Source organism: Euprymna scolopes, chromosome 22 (genome assembly GCF_053919585.1).
Source record: "Euprymna scolopes isolate OS-2025 chromosome 22, ASM5391958v1, whole genome shotgun sequence".
Lineage (NCBI taxonomy): Eukaryota > Metazoa > Mollusca > Cephalopoda > Sepiida > Sepiolidae > Euprymna > Euprymna scolopes.
In genome coordinates this window covers 106,112,590-106,136,114 of record NC_136503.1, presented here as the reverse complement: position 1 = coordinate 106,136,114, position 23,525 = coordinate 106,112,590, and the positions used below count along the sequence as shown (strand labels likewise).

Sequence of the window (23,525 nt, the reverse complement as noted above, 5' to 3'; positions counted from 1 at the left end):
GATAAATAAGCGTGGTTGTATATATATGTATACATGTCATGAAAAAAGTAAACCTGAAAATTGTACTTTTTTTTAACTTGGTAGTCATCGTTTATCAAAGCCCGAAGGCCACTCGAGGATAAGTGTTAATGAATATAACGTTGTAGTGTGGTAATCGGTAATGGTATAAATTAGGTACGGCTAAAAAAGAGGGGGGAAAAAAGTTGTTGTTGCTTTTTTTTTTTTTGAAAACTAATTAAAATCCATTATTCTTTGCAACTTTTTTTTCCAGAAAGATAAAAGCCTGAATTTGTTCTACAATACATAAATACCCCCGACAAACCCGATAAGCAGCTAAATCCCACCCCTTCACAGTAGAGATTCCTAGATGTAAGAGAGCCTTCTACTCCAGTAGTTTCTTCACCAGAACCGCTAGACTTTGGAATTCCCTTCCGGATTCCTGCTTCCCCAACTGTACTGACATGCAGAAGTTCAAGTGTAACGTGAAACGACATTTTGCTGCCCAACTCCCAACATAGTACCCTTGTAGATTATGTCCCTGATAGTAGCTCCCTACATCAAAGTGGCAATGTGCCTTGTTTGGGGTGAAAATGTAATTAAAAAAAAAATTTTTTAAATAAAAATTTATCATATGAAAAGCAGAATAATATAAAACTTTTTTTTACTATTTTTAATAGAATTTTTAATTTTAAATTTTCCATAAAAAATACAATTTATCGCCATTTTTGTCCCCATGGATAACTTAATTAAATATATTTTAAAAGGTTTGTGACTTAATTATTTTATTTATTTATCTATTTTTGTCTAAATAAGATTTAAGATGATTTGCTATAAAAATATGCAAAAATATTATAAGTACCTGAATTTCAAATAATCCCATCTTTTATCTCACTCTATAGATAAATAAGCATGGTTAAAAAAATCCAAGAGTTAATGATGGTTCACTTGCCTCCCCAGGAGGGCAGAGTTAGATACAAGATCCGTTTTAATGTGAGCAAAAACAAAACTGACATTTTATCGCTTGCCCACGACGGGCAGGAACTGAAAAGTGTTTTAATTTAACAATTAAAATGTTAAGTGACAGGTACGTAAACTTAACTTTGGCTGCAAGCCAGTTTTCCCGAAGATTTTTTTTTTTTTTTTTTTTTTACACGGTGGTCACCACTACTTATCAAGGCCCGAAAGCCACTCAGGGATAAGGGTTATTGCAAGTATAGTACGTTGGTGTGGAGATTTAATGAAGTGTTTACTTAAGAGGGCGGTTCATTAGGAATTTGTTAACGTTGGACTTGAAGACATCCAAGTTGTAGTCAGGTGGGAAGCAGGCAGACGGAACAGAGTTCTACAGGCGTGCTGTTCTAAGAAAGAAGCTTTGTTCATGGAATCCACGTTTTGATTCAGGCACAGATAAAGAGTGGGGGAAATTTTTCACAGTGGATTCAGCTAGATGGGTGTTTTTTGTGAAGGATTGGCGAGTAGGGAAAACCAGCTCCCCATGAAAGGGGAGTGTCCAAATGAATAGCAATTGTCTGATATGACGTGTTTTGGCCGCATTGATCAAACCTCATTGCTTTCTGGACGTTCCGAGCACAAGTGCCAGGGAGATTCATTTTGCTTTGGGTTCAGTTTCACTTGTATACGGAAAAGCCAAACAAACACAAGTAGATTTTTTAAAAATCATAAAAATAGCATGTAAAAATCACCCAGCCTCGTTTCATGAATCGTAGATATTACAATCTAGGTAGCCTATAAAAAGTTCTAAGAAACAGTGACCCCCTCGAGCGCCCCCCTCCAAAAGGCTTTTGCCGGACATACACAAAAAATGCACACACACACTAACACACATTTTAGAAGACGTTTTCAAGATAGTGGATGTGAAAAAATTTGAAATATGTAGATGACATACTTCCCGATTTCAATTAATGGATAAATAAATAAGCCTAACGTAGTTACGTTAAATTATTTCTACAACCTGCACCTCCACATTTAGTACAATGGACTGTTCCTGAAACGGCTTATTAAAACTAAACAAGAATTAAGCTTTCATTTTGTGTACATCGAATAAACATGTATACCTATAAAGTTGGATTTTTTTTTCGCTCTGACATTGATATTAAAAGCCTACCTTTTCTATTTAGAAACTATTAAAATGCACTGTTTAGATCCTCAGTCATAATTATGTAAGCGACAACATGAATTAATTAGGTAACTAATTTGCATATTCCTTGGAAAAATGAGCGTACATACATTTAAAGAAAAATTTACTAAAACTGAAAATTGCATTCATGTTTATGAACGTTTCGTCTTTATTCTTCAAAGACTTTTTCAAGATAGTGGATATGAAGACACGTTCTGATCCTCATCTGGCATCAATTGAAATGAATGGCTCTCGTCTTGGAGAGGCCTCAAGTTTTGACAAGCTTCTGCGCATGACCTTTACTCCTGATCTTAAATGGAACACGTACATCAAATCTGTTGACAAGACTGCTAGAAAAATGGTGGGATCCTTCTATCGATCCAGTAGATATCTCGCTGATGCAATTCTCTATCTATATAAGAGCCGGATACGTCCAAGGATGGAGTACTGTTGCCACACCTGGGCAGGAGCTGCTAGAAAGGACTTGTCCTGCCTTAGAGTTCAAAATAGACTTTGTCGCCTTGTGCGAGATGTCCTTTTCTCTTCCCTGCACGCCTGTGGAATTGTCTTCCTTTTCTTGCTTTCCAACTTTCCTGACTACAATATGGTTGTCTTCAAGTCCAACGTAAACAAGTTCTTGATGAGCCGTTCCACTTAAGTTAACAAATTTACCGAACTTCCATTACTAACGATTACTATATTGTCCAATTGACTACTGTACACTCTTAACCCTTATCCTCGATTGGCCTCTGGGCCTTAATAAGTGGTTATGCCTATGTAAAAAAAAAAACCGTTAAAAACTGAAATATAAAGATGAAATAATGCTGCATTTTTCATTGTCTTATTTTAATTAATGGATAAATAAACACGTCCAACATGCTTGCGTATGTTTCTAACACGGGTACTGTCGCATGAACAAACAAAAGAAACAAAAATCCAATTTGCCATTTGAAATGAAATGTATTTACCTGTGCTTCTTCCAAAATAACGCATTTCATTATCTTGCAAAAGTCTTTTTGCGCACACATGTGCTTTTTAGAATTCTCTGTCCCTGCCACCTCACATGTCCATCTTGCCCAGCATGCACTTCGCTTCTCTTCTCGACCACGTGGTGTATTTTTCTCTTCTTTTCTTGTGACTGAAGCTCATGCACACTTGCTAATTTGTATATATATGTCTTAACAGATGCTGCTACTGCTAATATTTTTGCTAGGCAGCTATACTTTGGCTGCTGCTGATTTTCTCACACGTGCTCTGTTACATGTTATATTAAATGATTTCTACAACCAACAATTCCACCTATAGTACAGATTGATTATAAAAACGAAACAAGAATTAGCCTTTCGATTTGTGTAGTTTGAATTTATACTATTAATAAAATTCTAAATGTTTATTTATTTCTGTCTGTATATATATCAATAAAACTTTGAACGATGCACCGAATTGAAAAATTCTTCTTTTTTTTCCCTGAAAGGTGCGAGACCCTCGATTGTCCTTATCTATATATGGTTCACAATGAACAATGCCGAGTCACACAAAAAGCCCGAAATAAGAGATTTTGGGACATTTCGAAAAAGTTACCTGCCCATGTCAACGGAATTTAGCACTGTCTGTATACAGTCGCAATTATATCTTTCGGCATACAGACAGGACTTGTGGTGCAATGGATAACGCATCTGACTATGGATCAGAAGATTCCAGGTTCGAATCCTGGCAAGTCCGTAATAATTTTAATCATCATTTTATCCGTTTACTCATTATCCTTACCCTTAGGGTATTTTTGTTTTTTTTTAGTGATTTTCTTTTGTGCATATGGGAATTTCCCATAATCCGAGTTCACAGGGTAAGCGTTGATGGTAAGACGATGTTGAGTGTACTCGGTTTTGTGTTTGAGTCACCGTTGCACGTGCCGACACGATACAGTCGCTAGTGTTAAATAAAATTTTTCTAAATTCTAATTAAGCTTTATTCTTTTATTACAATTTATTCAACATTAATTATGGAACAATACCTCAACCGCGATCGTCTGGAACTTGGTACATTAGTCCGTGACTCCGAAAATCCGTTCTGTTACTTTTTTTTACTCATATTATGTTTAATGTTTGTGCAAAATTTCAAAAAATTCCAAAAAGTGCGAATTTACATGTCCATCCTCCTTTTATCGGAAGACTAAAAATTATTTTTTCTCTTATCTGAACGGAGATTGTAGTTTGACTATTTTTTAATGCAAGTTAATCAACATTCAATATTTTAATAACCCAAAATACATACTAAACTGGCAAAGTAAATATCGATTTGATTAGAAATCAGTTTCTAAATACAAACCTGAAGCTCGATATTTAGCAAATTAAAATAGAGCTTGGAATAAATAAAATATTCAAAATAATTTCATGCTATAATACAACAAATTCAAAATAACAGCATAAATATTTTTGTTACACACTATATAACATTGTCCGGGAACCAACACGTTGTAGCCTCAATTGCAAAGTGGTCAAAGACTAAAAAAGAACTTCAACTCGCTTTTTTTTTCTTTTTTTTTGTAACAACATTTATTCTCATTGTTATGGTCACGACGTCCCTCATGTGATCATCTTCGTGTCTCTCATGTGATCTCGAACGGTATTCCCATCTCTAATGTGATCTTTTTTTAAACCTTTATTTTTCCCTACCAGTGACTTCATTCCGCATGCATTTGCATATAGCCGTCTACTCTATATTACGACTATACTACATAGTATTTCTTTATTATTATTTTTAAAAAAAATTTTTATTGTTGTTTTTATTTTTTTCGAGCAAAATATTATAGACATGAACGCATGTGATGTTTCTTCTCAGTGCAACGCAGTGAGTTTCCACCTAGGCAATCAATCAATTTGATAGGAATCAGTTTCCAAATGTAAAAATAAAGCTCAATATTTATCAAATTAAAACAGAGTTTAGAATAAATAACATTTTCAAAATATCACATTGATAATTTATTTAGTTTAGTTTAATTTTTTTATTTTAATGTTTTTATTTTAATGTTTTTATTTTAATTTTTATTTTAATGTTTTATTTTAATTTTTTATTTTAATTTTTTCTTTTTATTTCTATTTTAGTTTTTGTTTTTCTTTTATTTATTTTTCTTTTCATTTAGATAATTAAAAATGGTAAACGTTTTTACACACTAAACTCAGTCTTTCTTTATTTTTCTTTATTTTCATTTTATTTCTGTTTTTTCCTTTTCTTTATTTTTCTTTTTGTTTAGATAATTATCTGAAGAAAAAGAAAAATAAAGACTAAAATAAAAAAATGACAAAACGAAAAATGTTTTTTACACACCACACTCAGTTTTTCTTTAATATTTTTTCTTTATTTTAATTTGATAATTAAAAATGTAAAATGTTTTTAACACCCTATACATTCATAGTTTTTCTTTATTATTTTTATTTATTTAGATAATTTAAAACCAAAAACGTTTTTTTACAAACTATATATGCATAATTTTTCGTTTTTTTTATTTATTTTTTTTTTTTTTTAGATAATTATAACGAAAAACGCTATATGAAAGACTTATGAGGATGTCACTCCAGGCTGAACAAAGGTTTGACAGCACACCCGATTTGATCAAGAAAATCCGACAACTGCTTGTGAGTTTAGAACCTCACATCCGGGATGCTGGAACATTCCAGCAAGCGGAAGAAACACTTCGCCATTTGGAAGAATACGAAGACAATTTTCACAAGTAAATCATTTTTTTTTATTTTCATTTTTTTTTGTTTTTTTATTCATTAATATAAAAAAATTCTGTATATTTGTAAGCATTTCCCCTGCTTGCCGAGTGGAAAGGAAGTCAGGCTCAATTCAATCTCTTATGGTTCTTGTAAGGTACTTCTAAGAATTCCGAAATTGTTGATGTACAGTCAACTTGACAGTGGTCACCAGACAGTAGACCGACTATTACTTAGGTGCAAGAACAAATTAAAAAGCAACCTCTCAGCTGCTGAAATAAACCCTGTTGCCCTCGAAGATTCTGTGATTGATCGTAAAGAATGGGGATCTACATGCTTTAATGGAATTATGAAAAACACAGCATAAAACATTGTCAAACTGCATCAAACTAGGGGAAGAAATAAAGTATCGTCTGCCGTCCCAGCTATATACTCCAACAATTCACACTTTTGCACAATTTGTGGATTTCTTTGCAGATTATTGGCTGGACTGAAATGTCATCTGCAACTCACGCACAAAGTTAAACAGACAAAATTGTAAGAACCTCATATGTCATAATTAAGAGTCCATGATGCATTAGGTGCACAGGAAGTGCAGTGGAAGTACTGGTAGGTTGAGAAGTTTAAGACAATGTAAGCAGGTGCCTATAAGCACTACAATATGTTTTTGTTGTTTGTTTTTTGCAAACTTTACATTTATCTCCATTTCTTTTTGTCTTCTTTAGTCTCCAGTTCTTTTTTTCATCTGTTTAAATGTATGTTTGTATGCCTGCCTAAAACTTTCGACAGAGGTGACGGATTTTCACGAGATTGGCATCCTTTTGAAGCTCGACCCTTCGGATCACAAATATCGAAAAATTGGCCAAAAACATTAATTTCTTCACCCTCAACTGGGCAGTTTTTTACAGGGAGAGTCGTTTTTTTTTTTTCGCTGACATTTTTTGCAAGTTATTCAACCCTCATCGTCGCATAAAAGGCATGATGTGACGTCACAATCATGGTAGGCACATCGGTAAGACCGTTTTTTTTGGGGGGAGGGGGTTCACCTCTTTTTCCTCTGGCACGTCACGGGTTACTACTTACTACTCCTATTTTCTTCTTTCTTTTTTTTTGTTACACCAACACTCTTACACACACCTCTACTTTCTTTTCCACCTTCTCACAGGTTCGAGCCTGCCTGCCTGCCTACTGCAACTTTTTTTTTTGTTTTAGGCTAGTCATCTATATAATATTCTGTTCCTTCCTTAGTTCGTCTGTACGTTACACTTTGAAAAAGATCAAATGCAATTTTTGAAGGCCAAACTGCTTCAAAAAAGGCCAAATTTGCAAAATTTAGCTTAAATAAAAAATAATCTGGTGATGCTGGACAAGAATATGGAAGTGACCTCCCTTTGATTTAGCCTTGCTTTCGAATATCATTATAACAATACGTGATCATTATTTTAGTGTGTGAGAAAGGAATAGTAATTTCAACGTGCAGTGGTTCTTCCCCAAAGAAAGAAATCAACAAAACATTATGTAATGAGGGGAACATTCAAAAGAAATGGGACAAAAACAAAGAAGAATATTGTTTGCACGAATGAAGAAATAAATTAAAGATTGTCTCTTATAATGTGATTTTTATCATTTGTATTGAACTATGTAGCACAATATTACTTACTGACTATTTATTACTTTTATCTCATTTGGACCAGTTCTATATTTAACATATAAATGGGAATAAACTCCTACTTGATGACATATTTTCATCTATAAATATAAAAGCGAAAATGTATGTATGCTTGTATGTGTGTTCGCTTTTTCTGTATGTCTACAAAAGGCTTTTTTCAGAGAAGTGGTCGGTCGCCTAACAACTTTTTTAAGCTTTTTATATCACATATAAATCATAATATCTCAGAGTTAACAACGAAGCGCGCCTGTCTATTTAATTTGCTCGACTTTGGAAAGATAAATATTCAACATTTGTCGCTCGCTGCATGTGCATTAGTCTTTTTCCTATAACATCTTGGGAAGCGTTCCCGCAGTAAATGAAATACTATCCCGCAGTCAAACTTGACCTCATTAACTCATTAAAACGGGCACCTACCAAATCCAAGTAATTAAATAAATTCAAACGTGTTTCCGTTAGCATCTTGCGGTGCGGCAATGGTTAACGTTGCACATTTTATTTTCACACTTTAATTTAAAACTTTGCCTCAAGGGTTCGAGTTCGATCATCATACTTATCTACCAAAACATTTTTTTTAACCCACCCCCCACCCCCGGAGTTTCCACACACACCTCCAAACACCCGGGCAACGCCGTGTACCCCTCGCTAGTATCTAATAAAACAAATATATCTGGCCACAGATAGATGAGGTGCAAATACTATTTTAGAACATATATTAATCTATCTATATATCTATAAAAGTGAAAGTGTTTGTCTGTCTGTCTGTGTCTGCATTTCCCTACGCAATAACTCTGTCAATCTTCAGTTTACAGACTCGAAATTTGATATACAGGTACTGAGATTTGGGAGAATTTGTGTAATCCGTTTTCGGCCAGAAATTTGGCTGTTAAAGGGTCAAAGTTCAACGATTTGACCTTTGAGAACTCTACCCAACTCCTCCACCAATTTTGGGTATAAACAATTGAAATTTTAGATATAGATTCCTTGGACATGGATCTAACTTAATAACTTGATTTGAGCCCAAAACAAATGTTAAGGGGTCATAATAGGGGTTAAAGTTAAAAGAAAGATTTGACCTCTGCGGTCTCTACCAAATTACTCAGACAATTTCAGGTCTAAACATTTGAAATTTTACATAAAGGGTAATCAAAGATAGGGCAAGCTTTTTAATCGGTTTGGATCGAAAATTTGAGCTACCAATATATAAATGTATGTATGCATATTTGCATGTCTGCCTAAAACTTTTGACAGAGGCAGCGAATTTTCACAAGATCAGTATTGTTTTGAAGTTCAACCCTTCAGACGACAAATACCGAAAAATTGGCTAAAAACATTAATTTCTTCATCCTCAACTGGGCACGTTTCTACAGGGAGGGGTCGCTTTTTTCACCGATATTTTCGAAATTCATCCCCTCCTTTCGATTGTCTAGCCTTAATTTAAACCTATGTCACTTCTGGTTTGGCGGTGGTTGTAACAGCAAAGACGTCACGTTTTTTCCCCATTCTTTTCCTCCTTCGTGGTACGGGTTTGAGCCGCCTTCTTACTACCACTTTTTTTTTTTTTTTGCTCAACACACACCTCCAAATACCTGGGAAACGCCGGGCACCCATGCTAGTATCTAATAAAACAAATGTATTTGCTGTTTGCATAATACGACATAATTGTGTTGACACACCGGTTCCCATCAGATCACCGAAGTTAAGCAACGTTGTGCCTGGTTAGTACCAGATAGGTGACCATTTGGGAATTCTAGGCGCTGTATGTGTTAGTACCAGATAGGTGACTTAAATATCTGAATTCTTATACCATACACACTTATATATAACCTCATAAGCACAATTATAAATTAAGAAGAAGAATAACACTTTGACGACCTAACAATAATTATTCGTAGAAAAAAAAATCATACATTCTGATTTTTCACAAGTCTCAACTTGGGCCTTGTTTAGACAGCACCCCTTGGTCAGTCTGAGTCATTTTTTTTTTTTTTTTTTTCACATAGGAGTCACTATTTATCAAGACTCGGAGGCCACTCGAGGATAAGGGTTAATGAGTGTACAGTAGTACATCGTAGTAATCGTTAGTAGTAGAAATTTGGTAAATTGGATCACTTAAGGGGATGGTTCATCAAGAACTTGTTTACATTAGACTTGAAAACAATCAAATTGTAGTCATCTGGAAAGCAGGCAAATCAAAGAATTCCACAGGCATGCAGTTCCAAGAAAGAAACTTTGTTCATGGAATTTATGTTTAAGTTTAGGCACAGATAAAGAGTGGAGAAAATTATTGATAGTGGTTATAGGTAGACAAGTGTTTTTCATGAAAGTTTAGTGAGAGGGGAATCATAGATTGGAGCTCATACGAGCACTTGCCATTAAAATAATGATAAAGCAGACACGCTTGCAATGTCTTTTCTGCATAAACGTGTGCGTGTGTGGTTTTCCGCATGAGCATATATGTGTGGTTTTGTGTGTGAACATGTTTTGTGTGTGTGTGTGAGTATGTGTTTATGGCATTTCCGTATATGAGCATGTAAGTGTGGTTTTGTGCATGAAAATGGGTGTGTGGTTTTGTGTGTGAGCATGTGTATGTATTGTTTTGTGTGTGTTGTTTTGTGTGTGAGCAAGCATGTGGGGTTTTGCGTGTGTGGTTTTGTGTGTATAGCATGTGTGTTTAATTAAGCGTTTGTGAGCATTTTTTTGTGTGTGAGCATGTGTGTTTAATTAAAGATATGTGTTTGTGTGCTCTTATACATGAATAGATGTGTTGTGTGCACACGTAAACAGACATAGATATCTGCTGAGAGGCCCGAGGCAATTTGCGAATGTCGAAACGCACAAAGTCGATGCTTGCAGCGTTTGAGGCATAACAGGATTGGGAATCGGAAAATCAGGATCCTCATTCTATTAGTCTTTTTCTTTCTTTTATTTTAGATTCTTTATTTTTCACTTAAGTGAATGATAAAAGTTTAAGAAAGAAAAAAAGAGAGGGGAGTAGGGAAACAGAAATGGATCTGATTGTGCTTGTTTAGATTTGGTGCAAATGGAGACTTGCATTATGCCCAATGCCAAACTCTTCAAAAATCTTTTAGCAAAACATTGAAATGGCAAACTGAAAGAGAATGAAAATATAAGTGCGCCAGTTTTAGTTGTGTTCCTAAGGAGGCTAAGTAATCCTTCATTTCTCAAGGAATCCAAAGGAATGCCTCCTATTTTTTATTCTTCCCAAATGGGATAGCAAATCATATTGTTATGTTGCCTGAATTTATGCATTCATGATTTGATAGTTTATCTTTCTGTTGCATGCATTGACAGTATGAGACTAAGAAAACAATCCCTGTCATAGACTTGTGTGGTTTTGTGTGTGGGCATGTGTATATATGGTTTTGTGTGTGAGCATGTGTATATATGGTTTTGTGTGTGAGCATGTGTATGTGTGGTTTTGTGTGTGAGCATGTGTATATATGGTTTTGTGTGTGAGCATGTGTATGTGCGGTTTTGTGTGTGAGCATGTGTATGTGTGGTTTTGTGTGTGAGCATGTGTATCTGTGGCTTTGTGTGTGAGCATGTGTATATATGGTTTTGTGTGTGAGCATGTGTATATATGGTTTTGTGTGTGAGCATGTATATGTGTGGTTTTGTGTGTGAGCATGTGTATGTGTGGTTTTGTGTGTGAGCATGTGTATATATGGTTTTGTGTGTGAGCATGTGTATATATGGTTTTGTGTGTGAGCATGTGTATGTGTGGTTTTGTGTGTGAGCATGTGTATATATGGTTTTGTGTGTGAGCATGTGTATGTGTGGTTTTGTGTGTGAGCATGTGTATCTGTGGCTTTGTGTGTGGGCATGTGTATGTGTGGCTTTGTGTGTGGGCATGTGTATGTGTGGCTTTGTGTGTGAGCATGTGTATGTATGGTTTTGTGTGTGAACATGCGTGTGGTCTTATGTGTGAGCAAGTGTGTGGTGTATGGTGTTTTGTGTGATTGTATGAGCATGTGTATGTATGGTTTAGTGGGTTGTTCCAAAAGGAATGCCTCCTATTGTTTATTCTACATGAATGGATTAGAGGAGATTGCAAATCATGTAGTTATGATGACTGAATTTATGCATTCATAGCCTGACGGTTTCATCTTTCTGTTGCAGATATTGATGGTGTGAGGTTCTAAGAAAACAATTTCTGTGATGGACTTGCATCAGAAACAGACATATGTCATTGAATTCCTGGCAAAAGTGCATTGAGAATGGTGGTGCCTATGTAAAAAAATAGATTCTGTAGCACAAAAGGTCGCTTGTTTTAATGGTGCTACTTTTGTCTTCTTAGCTCTTCAACTTTTTGATTTGCAAAAAAAACAAAAAAAAAAAAACAGTAGAAGCTTTACTTTTGGAACAAGACCCTCATATGACAAAGCGATTTTCTGGTGACACTTCTCTCATGAACTCCAGTCAAGTGCGAGTCCCTCGATAACAAGATTTTCTTGAAACTAGATTAGCCAGATGATTGTTAAGCTCGGCTGTAATTTTCGGTGCCATGTTTTTGTGATTTTTCTTCGCAATCCTTACAAGATCTTCACGATTTCTTTCAGACAGCTCCGGCTTTCTTCCAGAATTTTATATTTTCCCTTTTTTGTAGGCTGTCGTCAACTATGAGACGTTTCCTCTTGATACAGCCACCATCTCAGCCATTTTCATTACAACAGAAACCATCATATAGGCACAAACAATCTGCTCTCTTTTGAAATCTCATAGACCTGTTATTTGAAATGTTCTTATTGATATGTACTATCTAAAAAAAAAAAACAATTAATTCAGGACAACAATAAAAATAAATTTAAAAAAATCTTCTGATTGCCTGCTTTCCAGCTGACTACAATCTGATTATCTTCAAGTCCAAACAAGTCTTAATGAACCGTCCCCGTAAATAATCCAATTTACAAAATTCCCACTACTTATGTTTACTACGCTATAATCACATTGCCTTATGTATACCCATTAATCCTTATCCTCGAGTGGCCTCCGGGCCTTGATAAGTGGTGATTCTTGTGTGAAAAAAAAAAATTGATGCAAAAATAATAAATAGGGCTGTGACAACAGCATAATCTTTACATTCTTTTGACTCTCGGGTATATATCCGACACAGACTTTTCATTATGACAGAAACTGCCATATAGGCACCAACAATCTGCTTTTTTTGGAAATCTGATGGACCTGTTATTTTAAGTGTTCTTATTGATATGTCAAATCAACATCAACAAGAGTTTTATCACTTAATGAGGAACCCCTCCCTGGACTTTAGCCATCTAACTCTCGAGCTATTCGCTGCCATTTAGGACCCATGTGTTGTATCAGGCCCTTCCTCCATCTCGTTCTTGGTTTTCCCTTTGGCCTCTTATGTTCAAAGATGTCCATTCCGTTGTCCTGATGGACCATCTGTTGCCATGTTGTCTGGCTACGTGCCCTGCCCATCTGTGTTTGGATGTTTTGATGGCAGTATTGATGTCAATAACTGTTGTTTGTTGGCGGATCCAGATGTTTGTCTTTCTGTCTTGTAGAGTGATGTTTAACATTATCCTCTCCATCTCCCTTTGTGCTGCTGCCAAGATTTTACTTTGGCAAGTTGTCAGGGCCCATGTTTCATTACCGTAGATCATCACAGGTAGTACATATTCATTGAAGATCTTCCCTTTGATTGACATATTTGCTTTTCGGCTTCTCGTGATAGTCTCCACTTTCCCAAAATCTCTCAGCTGTTTCGTAATTGTAGACAGTTTGTCTGGTTTCTGTGGTTTGTATTGACCAGCTGCTTTCAGTGAAGCCTGGCTCCTCTCTGATATCACTTTCTTGTAGTCAGTGTTTAGATCTTCTGATGTTGCTAGCACCTCAAATCTGTTGGATAGTAGCAGCTGGAACTGTGATGACGTGTCTGCTAGACCCTGAGTGTTTGGTTTCTTGTGTCACTTGATGAGCTTTGTTCTCTCTAGCTCGGTGTCTATGGTAAGAGACATTCTGATCATTTGGTGGTCACACCCTGTGTTTAATCTGTTTATGGCCGAAACTTCAGTCACAGTGTGTGGCCTGTTCGTAAGGAAGAAGTAAATTTCATTCTTTGTGGTGTCATTAGGGGATATCCAAGTCCAGCGTCTGTTTGTTTTTATTCTTGAAGAACATGTTCATGATCTTTAACTGGTGCCGTCCTGCAAAGTTAACAAGGATGATATGTACTATCTGAAAAAAAAAATTAACCAATTAATTCAGGACAACAATAAAAATAGATTTAAAAAAATTTTGCTAATTTCTTTATATTGTTTTAATATCCTGCCTTGACAGCATTCAAAATAGACCTTGTAGCTTAGTGGGGGATGGCCTTTTCACTTCCCTGCAATCTCTTTCCCACAGAAGAGACGTTGCGAGCCTGTCTCTGCTTTATCATTATTTTCATAGCAAGTGCTCATCTGAGCTTCAATCTATGGTCCCCCTCATAAAACTTTAACGAAAAACACTCGTCTAGCCAAAACCACTATCAATAATTTCCCACACTCTTTATATGTGCTTAAACCTACACGTAGATTCCATGAACAAAGTTTCTTTCTTAGAACTACATGCTTGTGGAACTCTCTTCCGATTGCCTGCTTTCCAGCTGACTACAATCTGATTGTCTTCAAGTCCAATGTAAACAAGTTCTTAATGAACCGTCCCCCTAAATAATCCAATTTACAAAATTCCCACTACTTATGTTTACTACGCTATAATCACATTGACTTATGTATACCCATTAACCCTTATCCTCGAGTGGCCTCCGGGCCTTGATAAGTGGTGATTCTTGTGTTAAAAAAAAACATTGATGCAAAATTCATAACGTTTCCATTATTTTGTCCAACTACTGTACCTTTTAAAACGTTTTTAACATAGTTAAAAATAATAAACGTCTTTGCTTTTAATACAATTATTATTACTAGCGGGACCTGTGGAAACTCCACGGCGGACTCTTGATGTTGGTATTCTGTGGATATTTAGCATAAATGGAGACGCTCTGATATTATTGTACCTATTTACTATGCCTCCCCACGGGACAGAGTTAGACACCAGGTTCGTTTTTTTTAACATGAAGAAAAGGTACAAAAATAAAAAATTGTCTCAGTCGTGAAGGACTGATCGTCCACCGAAAGAGAACAAGAAATGGAAGTGCAGCATCTGAAGAACAGATACTACACTTTGATCTTGACCAAAAGGTCAATTCCGCTCTGATATTATTATAGCTCTTTTGTTAAAACTGCAAAAGTATTTATCTAAGCTAGCAGGAACACTCGGTCTTGCCCAGTCATAAAATATGCTTATTTTATGTCATGCAGATTTCGTATATATTATTTTAGAGTCAATATTCTATCGATTCTTATTGTGTTAAGCTGTGATTTCAAAGATAACAAAAAATCTATCCATATGACATGGGTACATCAGCTTGAGTCGAAACCAAAACCAAAACTTATGAAGAAATATATATATATATATATATATATATATATATATATATATAAAAACTTCAATTCCTTCAACTATAATCGAAACCGAAAGTAAAACTTATGAAGAATTCTTTGTAAAATTATTTATTACAAGAAATCGAAGGTCATAAGAATAGTTAGTTGGAAGAAAAAAGATGTTAGCGTGGCACACAAAATAACGCACATGCTATTGTATTAATATATAGATTATTATTATGAACATATACAGTATGAAGTCACTTGATGATAGGAGCTAGCAAGAATCTATGTATTAATACAATAGCACCTTTAACATACATACGTGTGTCACGGTTTCCAGATATTAAATTATTCGATCGGAATATCCTATTTATTAAAAACTAGCATGGGTGCCCGGCGTTGCCCGGGTGTGTGTGTTAAGCCAAAAAAAATAAGTGGTAGTGGGCAGGCAGGCAGGCAGGCTCGAACCCATACTGCAAAGGAGGAAAAGAACATGAAAAGAAAAAAATGTGACATCTTTGCTGTTGCGTTCATTGCCAAACCGAAAAGGCTAGTCAATCGAAAAGAGGGGATGACTTTTGAAAATATTGACGGAAAAAGCGACCCCTCCTTGTAGAAAAGAGCCCAGTTGAGGGTGAAGGAATGAATGTTTTTAGACAATTTTTCGATATTGGTCGTCTGAAGGGTCGAGCTTCAAAATGATACCAATCTCGTGAAAATCCATCACCTCTGTCAAAAGTTTTAGGCAGACATACATACATACATTTAAACAGACAGGTGAGATTTATATATTAAAAATAAGGTAGAAGGTGATAACATACTATGAACATTAAATTAGTTTATAGATTCGCTAATTTAATATTCATAGTATGCTATCCTTCTTTTTAATAAATAGGATTTCCCGATCACTGAAAACGCAAAGTAAAAAAAAAATTAAATTAAAAGAATATCACTTTTGAACTGCACATAAAGCTAAAATATATCTTCTTGGTCTTCCGACTAGGATCCCAGGGTAGTATCTGTTCAGTCTAAAGATGGTATAATGATATTGTGGGGTTTCCATTCGCGCCGGGCGTCCATACAATGACTCCTGTAAAGATATTGGAGATAAACCGTAATAACCAGATATACTCTGGCACTACATTAACCAGATTACTTAGATAAATACTTTTGCAGTTTTAACAAAAGGGCTACAATAATATCGCCGGGTCTCCAGTCATACTGAACGTTCACAGAATGCTTAGCAGCAATATATTACATATGAAAGATGCCGCTATGGAATTTCCACAGGTCTTGCTAGTTGAGGATAATTGTAAAGACAGGAGATACTTATTAACCTTAGGCTAATAGATAGAATAAAAATAGTCAATAGGAAGAGAGCTCCACAAGCCTGTAGTTCTAGGAAATGTTACTGGAATAAGAAACTGTATTACAACGACATGTCTACTTCTTCCTCCTATTGCATCTCTCTGCACCTCTCTCTCTTACTGTTCCTCTCTATACTTCTCTCTACTTCTCCCTCCTACTGCCTCTCTCCGCACTTCTCTCTCCTACTGTCCCTCTCTGTACCTCTTTCTCCTACTGTCCCTCTCTTTACCTCTCTCCTTTCTCCTACTGCTCCTCACCACCTGTCTTTATGTCTCCTTCGTACTACCCCTCTCCCACTTCTCTCTACTTCTCCCTCCTACTACCTCTCTCTTTCTACTTCTCCCTCCTACTGCCTCTCTCTTTCTACTTTTACCTCCTACTGCCTCTCTCTTTCTACTTCTCCCTCCTACTGCCTCTCAATTTCTACTTCTTCTTCCTACTGCCTCTCCCTTTCTACTTCTTCCTACTGCCCCTCTCTCTACTTCTCCCTCCTACTGTCTTTCTCTCCACCTCTCCCTCCTATTGCCCCTCTTTGCATTTCTCTATATTTCTCCCTTCTATTAACTCTCTCTCTCTCTCTCCACCTCTCGCTGCTTCCTACACCTACTGTCCCTCTCTCCATATCTCTCTTTATCTTCTCCCTCCAATTGGCCCTCACCAGCTGTTACTTCTATTGACTCTCTCTTCCATATCATCCATCTTTTCTACCTCTCTACGTTTAGCAGACACACAATAACAGAATTACAACTTTACGTATATATAATTGAAAAGAAAACAAAAAACCTTTGGAAGAATATTTGATGCTTTTTTTTTTGAATGAAAGAAACAATAGATTCCACAGTCATTCTATTCTGTCCTTAATTAGTGAAGGAGAATTCTTTTTAGACTGAGAGAAGTTTTATTTTTGTTGCAATTCAGACTGACCTTTTTTGACAAGCTCGATTTTCTTCACCTGAAAAACTGACCTTGTGTCTAACTTTGCTCTCATGGGAAGACAAGTATAGAAAAACAATTAATGTGGACTTTGTATGTCTGGAAGAAAGTTTGATTAGTCAGCTTAAATGCATTTGGGTCTGACTTTCAAAATCCAACGAGATAATTTTATATGTTAGATCCTTACAACTGTTCTATTTCCAGCTATCATGAGAATAAAGCTGACATTTATTTTAGTTATTTTTTAATCCTTCTTATTTACAACATTTGGTTATATCGAAGCGATTAGCTCCCGAAATGTCTGCCAAATCTGTATATGTCTTGGACAAAGAAGTCTGAGAATGTCGAAAACTTCAGAGATAACTCTGTTAAATGGATTAAGATTCCTGCCAGTAAAATTGTCTCCGGCGAATATTTCCTGCGAATTGAAAGATTCAAGATAACTGCATGCGTGGAATATATTTATACATGAAACTATTAAACAACAGAAACATGAAACTACTCTTGAGACTGCATACTGACAATGTAAGTTTTGATCAGATACCAGGAAATATGAATTATCTTCTATTCCTTCGAACTATCCCTCTCCTCACCTCTCCCTCCTACTTCCCCTCTCTCTACTTCTTCCTCTTATTGCCCCTCTCCCTGCTTCTCCCTCCTACTGCCCCTCTTTCTGCTTTTCCCTCCTACTGCCCCTCTTTCTGTTTTTCCCTCCTACTGTCCCTCTTTCTGCTTCTCCCTACTACTTCCCCTCTTTCTGCTTCTCCCTACTACTTCCCCTCTTTCTGCTTCTCCCTACTACTTCCCCTCTTTCTGCTTCTCCCTCCTACTGCTCCTCTTTCCGCTTCTCCCTCCTACTGCCCCTCTTTCTGCTTTTCCCTCCTACTGCCCCTCTTTCTGCTTTTCCCTCCTACTGCCCCTCTTTCTGCTTTTCCCTCCTACTGCCCCTCTTTCTGCTTTTCCCTCCTACTGCCCCTCTTTCTGCTTTTCCCTCCTACTGCCCCTCTTTCTGCTTCTCCCTCCCACAGCCCCTCTCTCTACTTCTCCCTCCCACAGCCCCTCTCTCTACTTCTCCCTCCCACAGCCCCTCTCTTCTATTCTATTGCTCCTCTTTCTACTTCTCCCTCCTACTACCTCTCTCTCTTTACTTCTACCTTCTACTGCGCCTACTGTGAACAATACTTTTTCAAAAATGAAGTTCACAACCAATCACTACCGAAGTCAGCTTACAGATGGAAATTTATGAAATCAACTTAGAATGGCCACAACATCTGTAAGAGATGACATTGATAAATTATGTCCAAATGCAAAACAACTTTCACATGAAAAAAGTCATCCAATATCTCAATGCCATGTTTTTATATAGAAATGCATTCACAATATTTACTATTTAGGTATTTAATTACTAAACTATGGTTCTCATAAGTTTACGTAAGAATTCATTTTCTTATGCTAACTGGCCTGCATTGTTGTTACAAAATTCAAATGTCGCCCAACGTTAGAAAATGCTGCACACCCTGGAGTTAAAGTCTTATGCAGGCCTCATAAGAGTGCGTTCAATAAGTAATACTCCTGATCTACTTCTCATAACAATAGAGCAACGTAACTTGGCACAGTTATTGATATTTCTCTACATAGGAACCACCCAGAGTTACACATTTATCCTGTCGTTTAATGTAACTCTGAAGACTGTTTTTGTAGAACACTCAGAGTTAATCCTACAACCGCGACGTGACTTCAGAAATCAAAGCTGCATCATCTGGAAAACACTTTTCTTTCAAAAACGACTTCATGGCTGGGAAGATAGTGAAAATCAAAAGGTGTAAGGTTTGGAGACTAGGGGGATGAGGGAGATTTCATAGACATACGCTTGTGCTTCTGATCTGGTGACATGTACATTGTTGACCGAAGTGTTGTCGTACAAGAGGAGGATAGCTTTGTTGATACCATCCTGTCTTTTGATTTTGATAGCTTATCTTAATTTTCTCAAAAGTGAAGCATAATAATAAGCCCCTGTAATTATGGCATCTTGTGCGAGGAGATCTGTTATTATGACACCATTCTGGTCCCAGACGACTTTGAGCATGATCTTGCCAGTGAAGAGCTACACCCTTGCCTTCTTTGAAGATGGTGAGTCCAGGTGCTTCTACTGCATTGACTGGTCTGTAGATTGTTGTGATAGATCCGAATTTAATCCTATGTAATCGCTTTTTTTGAAAACCTTTGACTCATCTTAGAACATCTCCAAATTTATCCTCGAGAACTTGATGCATTCTTACTTCTGGCAAAGTGTCTGCAAACCGATATTTCATCTGAAAGATACTTAATGTATATGCAGATAGTCTTGAATGATAGTTTCCACAGATCCTGTATTAATCTTGACCTCTTGGAGTAGTTGGTGAATAGTCACCTGTTGATCTGCCAACATAGCAGCCTCAACTTGATTGACAGATGCCTCATTAATAGTAGAAGGCGGCGAGAGGGGGGGGCTGTTTTTACAGATTTATGGCCATGTTTTAATTGCAGATGACAGCTTTTTACAAGTTTATATCATATGGCATCATTACCATATATTTCTTTCGTTTCATCAAAAGTTTCCTGTGGTGTGCATCCTTTCAGATACAAAAAAAAACAACAAAAAAGCGGATAACTGTGTGACACTCAAGAGATTTCATTTCACACCTGACTGAGTTCAAGCACCTGTAAATCAGAAGCCACATTTAGTTCACAGCTGTAAGTTGGCACATAACCCATAGCGATATAAATCTTTGCATTTACAAAATTTCAGCTAGATTAAGCAATTGGAATTAGTGTTATCTGGTCATAGCACCAGAATGAATATGTTGTATTGGGGGAGGGGGGAATATGTTATGTTTACGTGTGTCTTCTAGTGGTTAGATCATATGAGAGTGTATATACATGTGTACATATGTGCCGCAGTCATCTATATGATGTGTGTATATAAGTGTTTGTCTATGACCACCTAACATTATGATCATCTAATTTAGAGTTCTCTATCAAGGCTGGAAAAGGTGTGCCAAACAACTCTTGCCCAGATGTAGCAACAGTACTCCATTTCAGATCAGGAGTGAATAATAACTATGGTCATGACAACAGCATATTCTTTTCCTTGTTTTCATTCTCATGTATATATCCATTGATATCTTATATGTTTTTATGTAGAGTGATGTGGTTCTCGGTTGATAACTGTGTCGGATATATACTCGAGTGTCAAAACAATGAAAAGAATATGCTGTTGTCCTAGCCCTAATAATAACACTTTTTGTCTTTGTTTCTATTTGTTTAAATGTTTGTTTTTTGGGGGTTTTTTTTTCTTATCTTCCACATCTACTTCGCGTTTATATTTCTTCCTATGTATTTATTTGCTTCCCCACAAAAGCAAAATGAGACACAAGGTGAATAAAAGTAAATTAAAAAAATAATTTATACCAAATGCAAGACAACTGATTCACAATTGTTTCAAAATCACAAAATCCGGTTAGTTTATCATAAAAGGCAGATTTCTTATAAGCAGAACTAACACACACATATCTTATAATACCTTCTCTAATATCTACTATATAAAATTGAGTCAGTCGGATTTTTACTATTATACCTAAGTAGCATTTAAGTTGACATGTAAAATTCGGTTTTAACTTTTCAAATTTTTATTTGTTGTTCTACAATGTTATCTATATAATATTTTTCTGGGATCAAGATATGATTTTCCATGATGTAATACAGCTACATGATATAAGGCATATAATCATATAATACATATGATATAATGCATATACATGGTGTAATGCATATACATGATGTAATACATGGTGTATTCTATACACATGATGTAAAATATATGTATATTATGTAAAATATACATGCATGTAATATATATATATATATATATACGATGTAATATATCTATATATATGATGTGATATATATACATTATGTAATATATATACATAGTGTAATACATATACGTGGTGTATTATATATTCATGGAGTAATATATCTATACATGATGTAATATGTATATAAATGATGTAATATATGGATACATGATGTAATATATACAAATGATGTAATATATATATATATATATATATATATATATATATATATATATATATATATATAATTTGAAGTTGCTATTTACCAAAGGTAGGTTAACCAGTGAAATATAACGAGGTTCATACGAGAGTGCTCAATACAGAAGTAGCGCAAGTTACATTTGTCTTTACATAAGCAGTAGTTTGTTGCTACACAGTCATGAGCATGTTTCGGTCTACTAGTATTTACTAACTAGAGACCTCATCAGGCAACAACCCTTATTTCCCAAAACGGAATTCCGTTTTCGGAAATAAGGGTTGTTGCCTGATGAGGTCTCTAGTTGGTAAATACTAGTAGACCGAAATATGCTCATGACTGTGTAGCAACAAACTACTGCTTATGTAAAGACAAATATATATATACATATATATATATATAGAGACATGATATAATATATACATGAAGTAATATATATATATATATATATATAGACATGATATAATATATACATGAAGTAATATATATATATATATAGATACATGATGTAATATATATATATACATATATATAGATATAGCTATGGTATAATATATACATGAAGTAATATATATATATATATAGATACATGATGTAATATATATATAAGTGATGTAATATATATACATGTACATATATATATATATAAGTGATGTAATATATATACATGAAGTAATGCATTTACATGATATAATGTGTGATGTAATACATAATATAATACATATACATGTATCAATACATATGCAAGATATAATGCAATACAAAATGTATATAATCTTGTTTTTGCAGTAAAAGATGTTTATAATGAGCAGCTGTCTATATTGAAAACCATCTTTTATGAATAATAAAACAACCTTCGCTAAATGAAGTCGTATTTACCCTCGGAGTCAGTATTTTCCAAAGCTGTTTTATTGCACTACATCACAGGTTTGCAATGCATGGCACCAAGCCAGCAGGGCAGATGCCGTTACAGAATCGTGACTTTAGCATATATCTTATCAATCATAAACAGAATTTCGAATGAGCAACATACAATAAGTCTGTTATAACTAGCAGCGATAAAACAGTGAAAAAAAAAGTGAAGAAACATTGATTAAAGGATCAGTGCTTATTAAAAGTCGGGAGTTTTTTATATGGAAGTGATTTATAAAATAATATACCATTTTTTATGGACCCAACGAGGGAAGACTAGATAAGAACAAAAAACAACAAAAAGATTTGGGTTTATAAGACCTAAAAATCCAACTTTGATTGCCCTTTGGTTGGTTGGTTGCTTGTTTTTGTTTTACGGCATATCAACCTTTTTCAGGTTATTTAATGCCGAATATAGTTATTTTGAGGAACGATTTTTAATGGAGTATATTTTTTTTTTAAGTCAGATTCTATTTAACCCATAGTTGGGATCCTAACAGGTACTACTACTCCAGGTCAGAGTGGACCTAGGAGCAATGGCAATTAAAGGGTGGCTCCAAACTCCTCAAGGCCCGCAAGGTGGGGCCTCACCATCGGATATAGTTTTAGGTCATATCCAGGACCGATTGCCCTTTGGGGCTTGTGACGCGGTGTATAGAGGCATTAAGTCTCTACGGTTCCAAGTGAGCATTGTCTGAAGATAGCGGTTTCAATCCTACCCAAAGCTAGCCATATCTGGGCAAGAGCTGCTAAAAACAGACTATCCTGCCTTGACAGAGTACAAAATAGACTTCGTGGCTTAGTGGGGGATGCCCTTTTCTCTACCCTGCAACCTCTCTTCCACAGAAGAGATGTTGCGAGCCTATCCTTGTTTTATCGTTATTTCCAAGGCAGGTGCTCGTCTGAACTCCAATCTCTGGTCCCCCCCTCGCCAATCTTTCACAAAAAAACACCCGTCTAGCTGAATCGACTGTGAAAAATTTCCCCCACTCTGTATCTGTGCCTAAATCAAAACGCGGATTCCATGAACAAAACTTCTTTCTTAGAACTGCACGCCTGTGGAACTCTGTTCCGTCTGCCTGCTTCCCACCAGACTACAACTTGGATGTGTTCAAGTCCAACGTTAACAAATTCCTAATGAACCGCCCCCTTAAGTAAACACTTCATCAAATCTCCACACTAACGTAATGTACTTGCAATAACCCTTATCCCTGAGTGGCTTCCGGGCC

General features: G+C 35.8%; 1 protein-coding gene and 1 non-coding gene across 5 annotated transcripts in view; both read left to right on the top strand.

The window, feature by feature from the left end:
* Nucleotides 1–23,525, top strand: part of LOC145243622 (protein broad-minded-like) — a 403,332-nt gene that overhangs the window by 15,610 nt on the left and 364,197 nt on the right. For all 4 annotated transcript variants that reach the window (XM_080106643.1, XM_080106646.1, XM_080106644.1 and 1 more), the window contains exon 2: nt 5,661–5,864. In XM_080106643.1, the coding sequence (XP_079962769.1) occupies nt 5,695–5,864 (170 nt within the window). In that variant the 5' untranslated portion in view covers nt 5,661–5,694. The remainder of the gene's footprint in view (nt 1–5,660; nt 5,865–23,525) is intronic.
* Trnah-aug (transfer RNA histidin (anticodon AUG)) lies at nt 3,787–3,859 on the top strand. The gene has a single exon. It is a non-coding gene; the product is annotated as a tRNA-His (tRNA).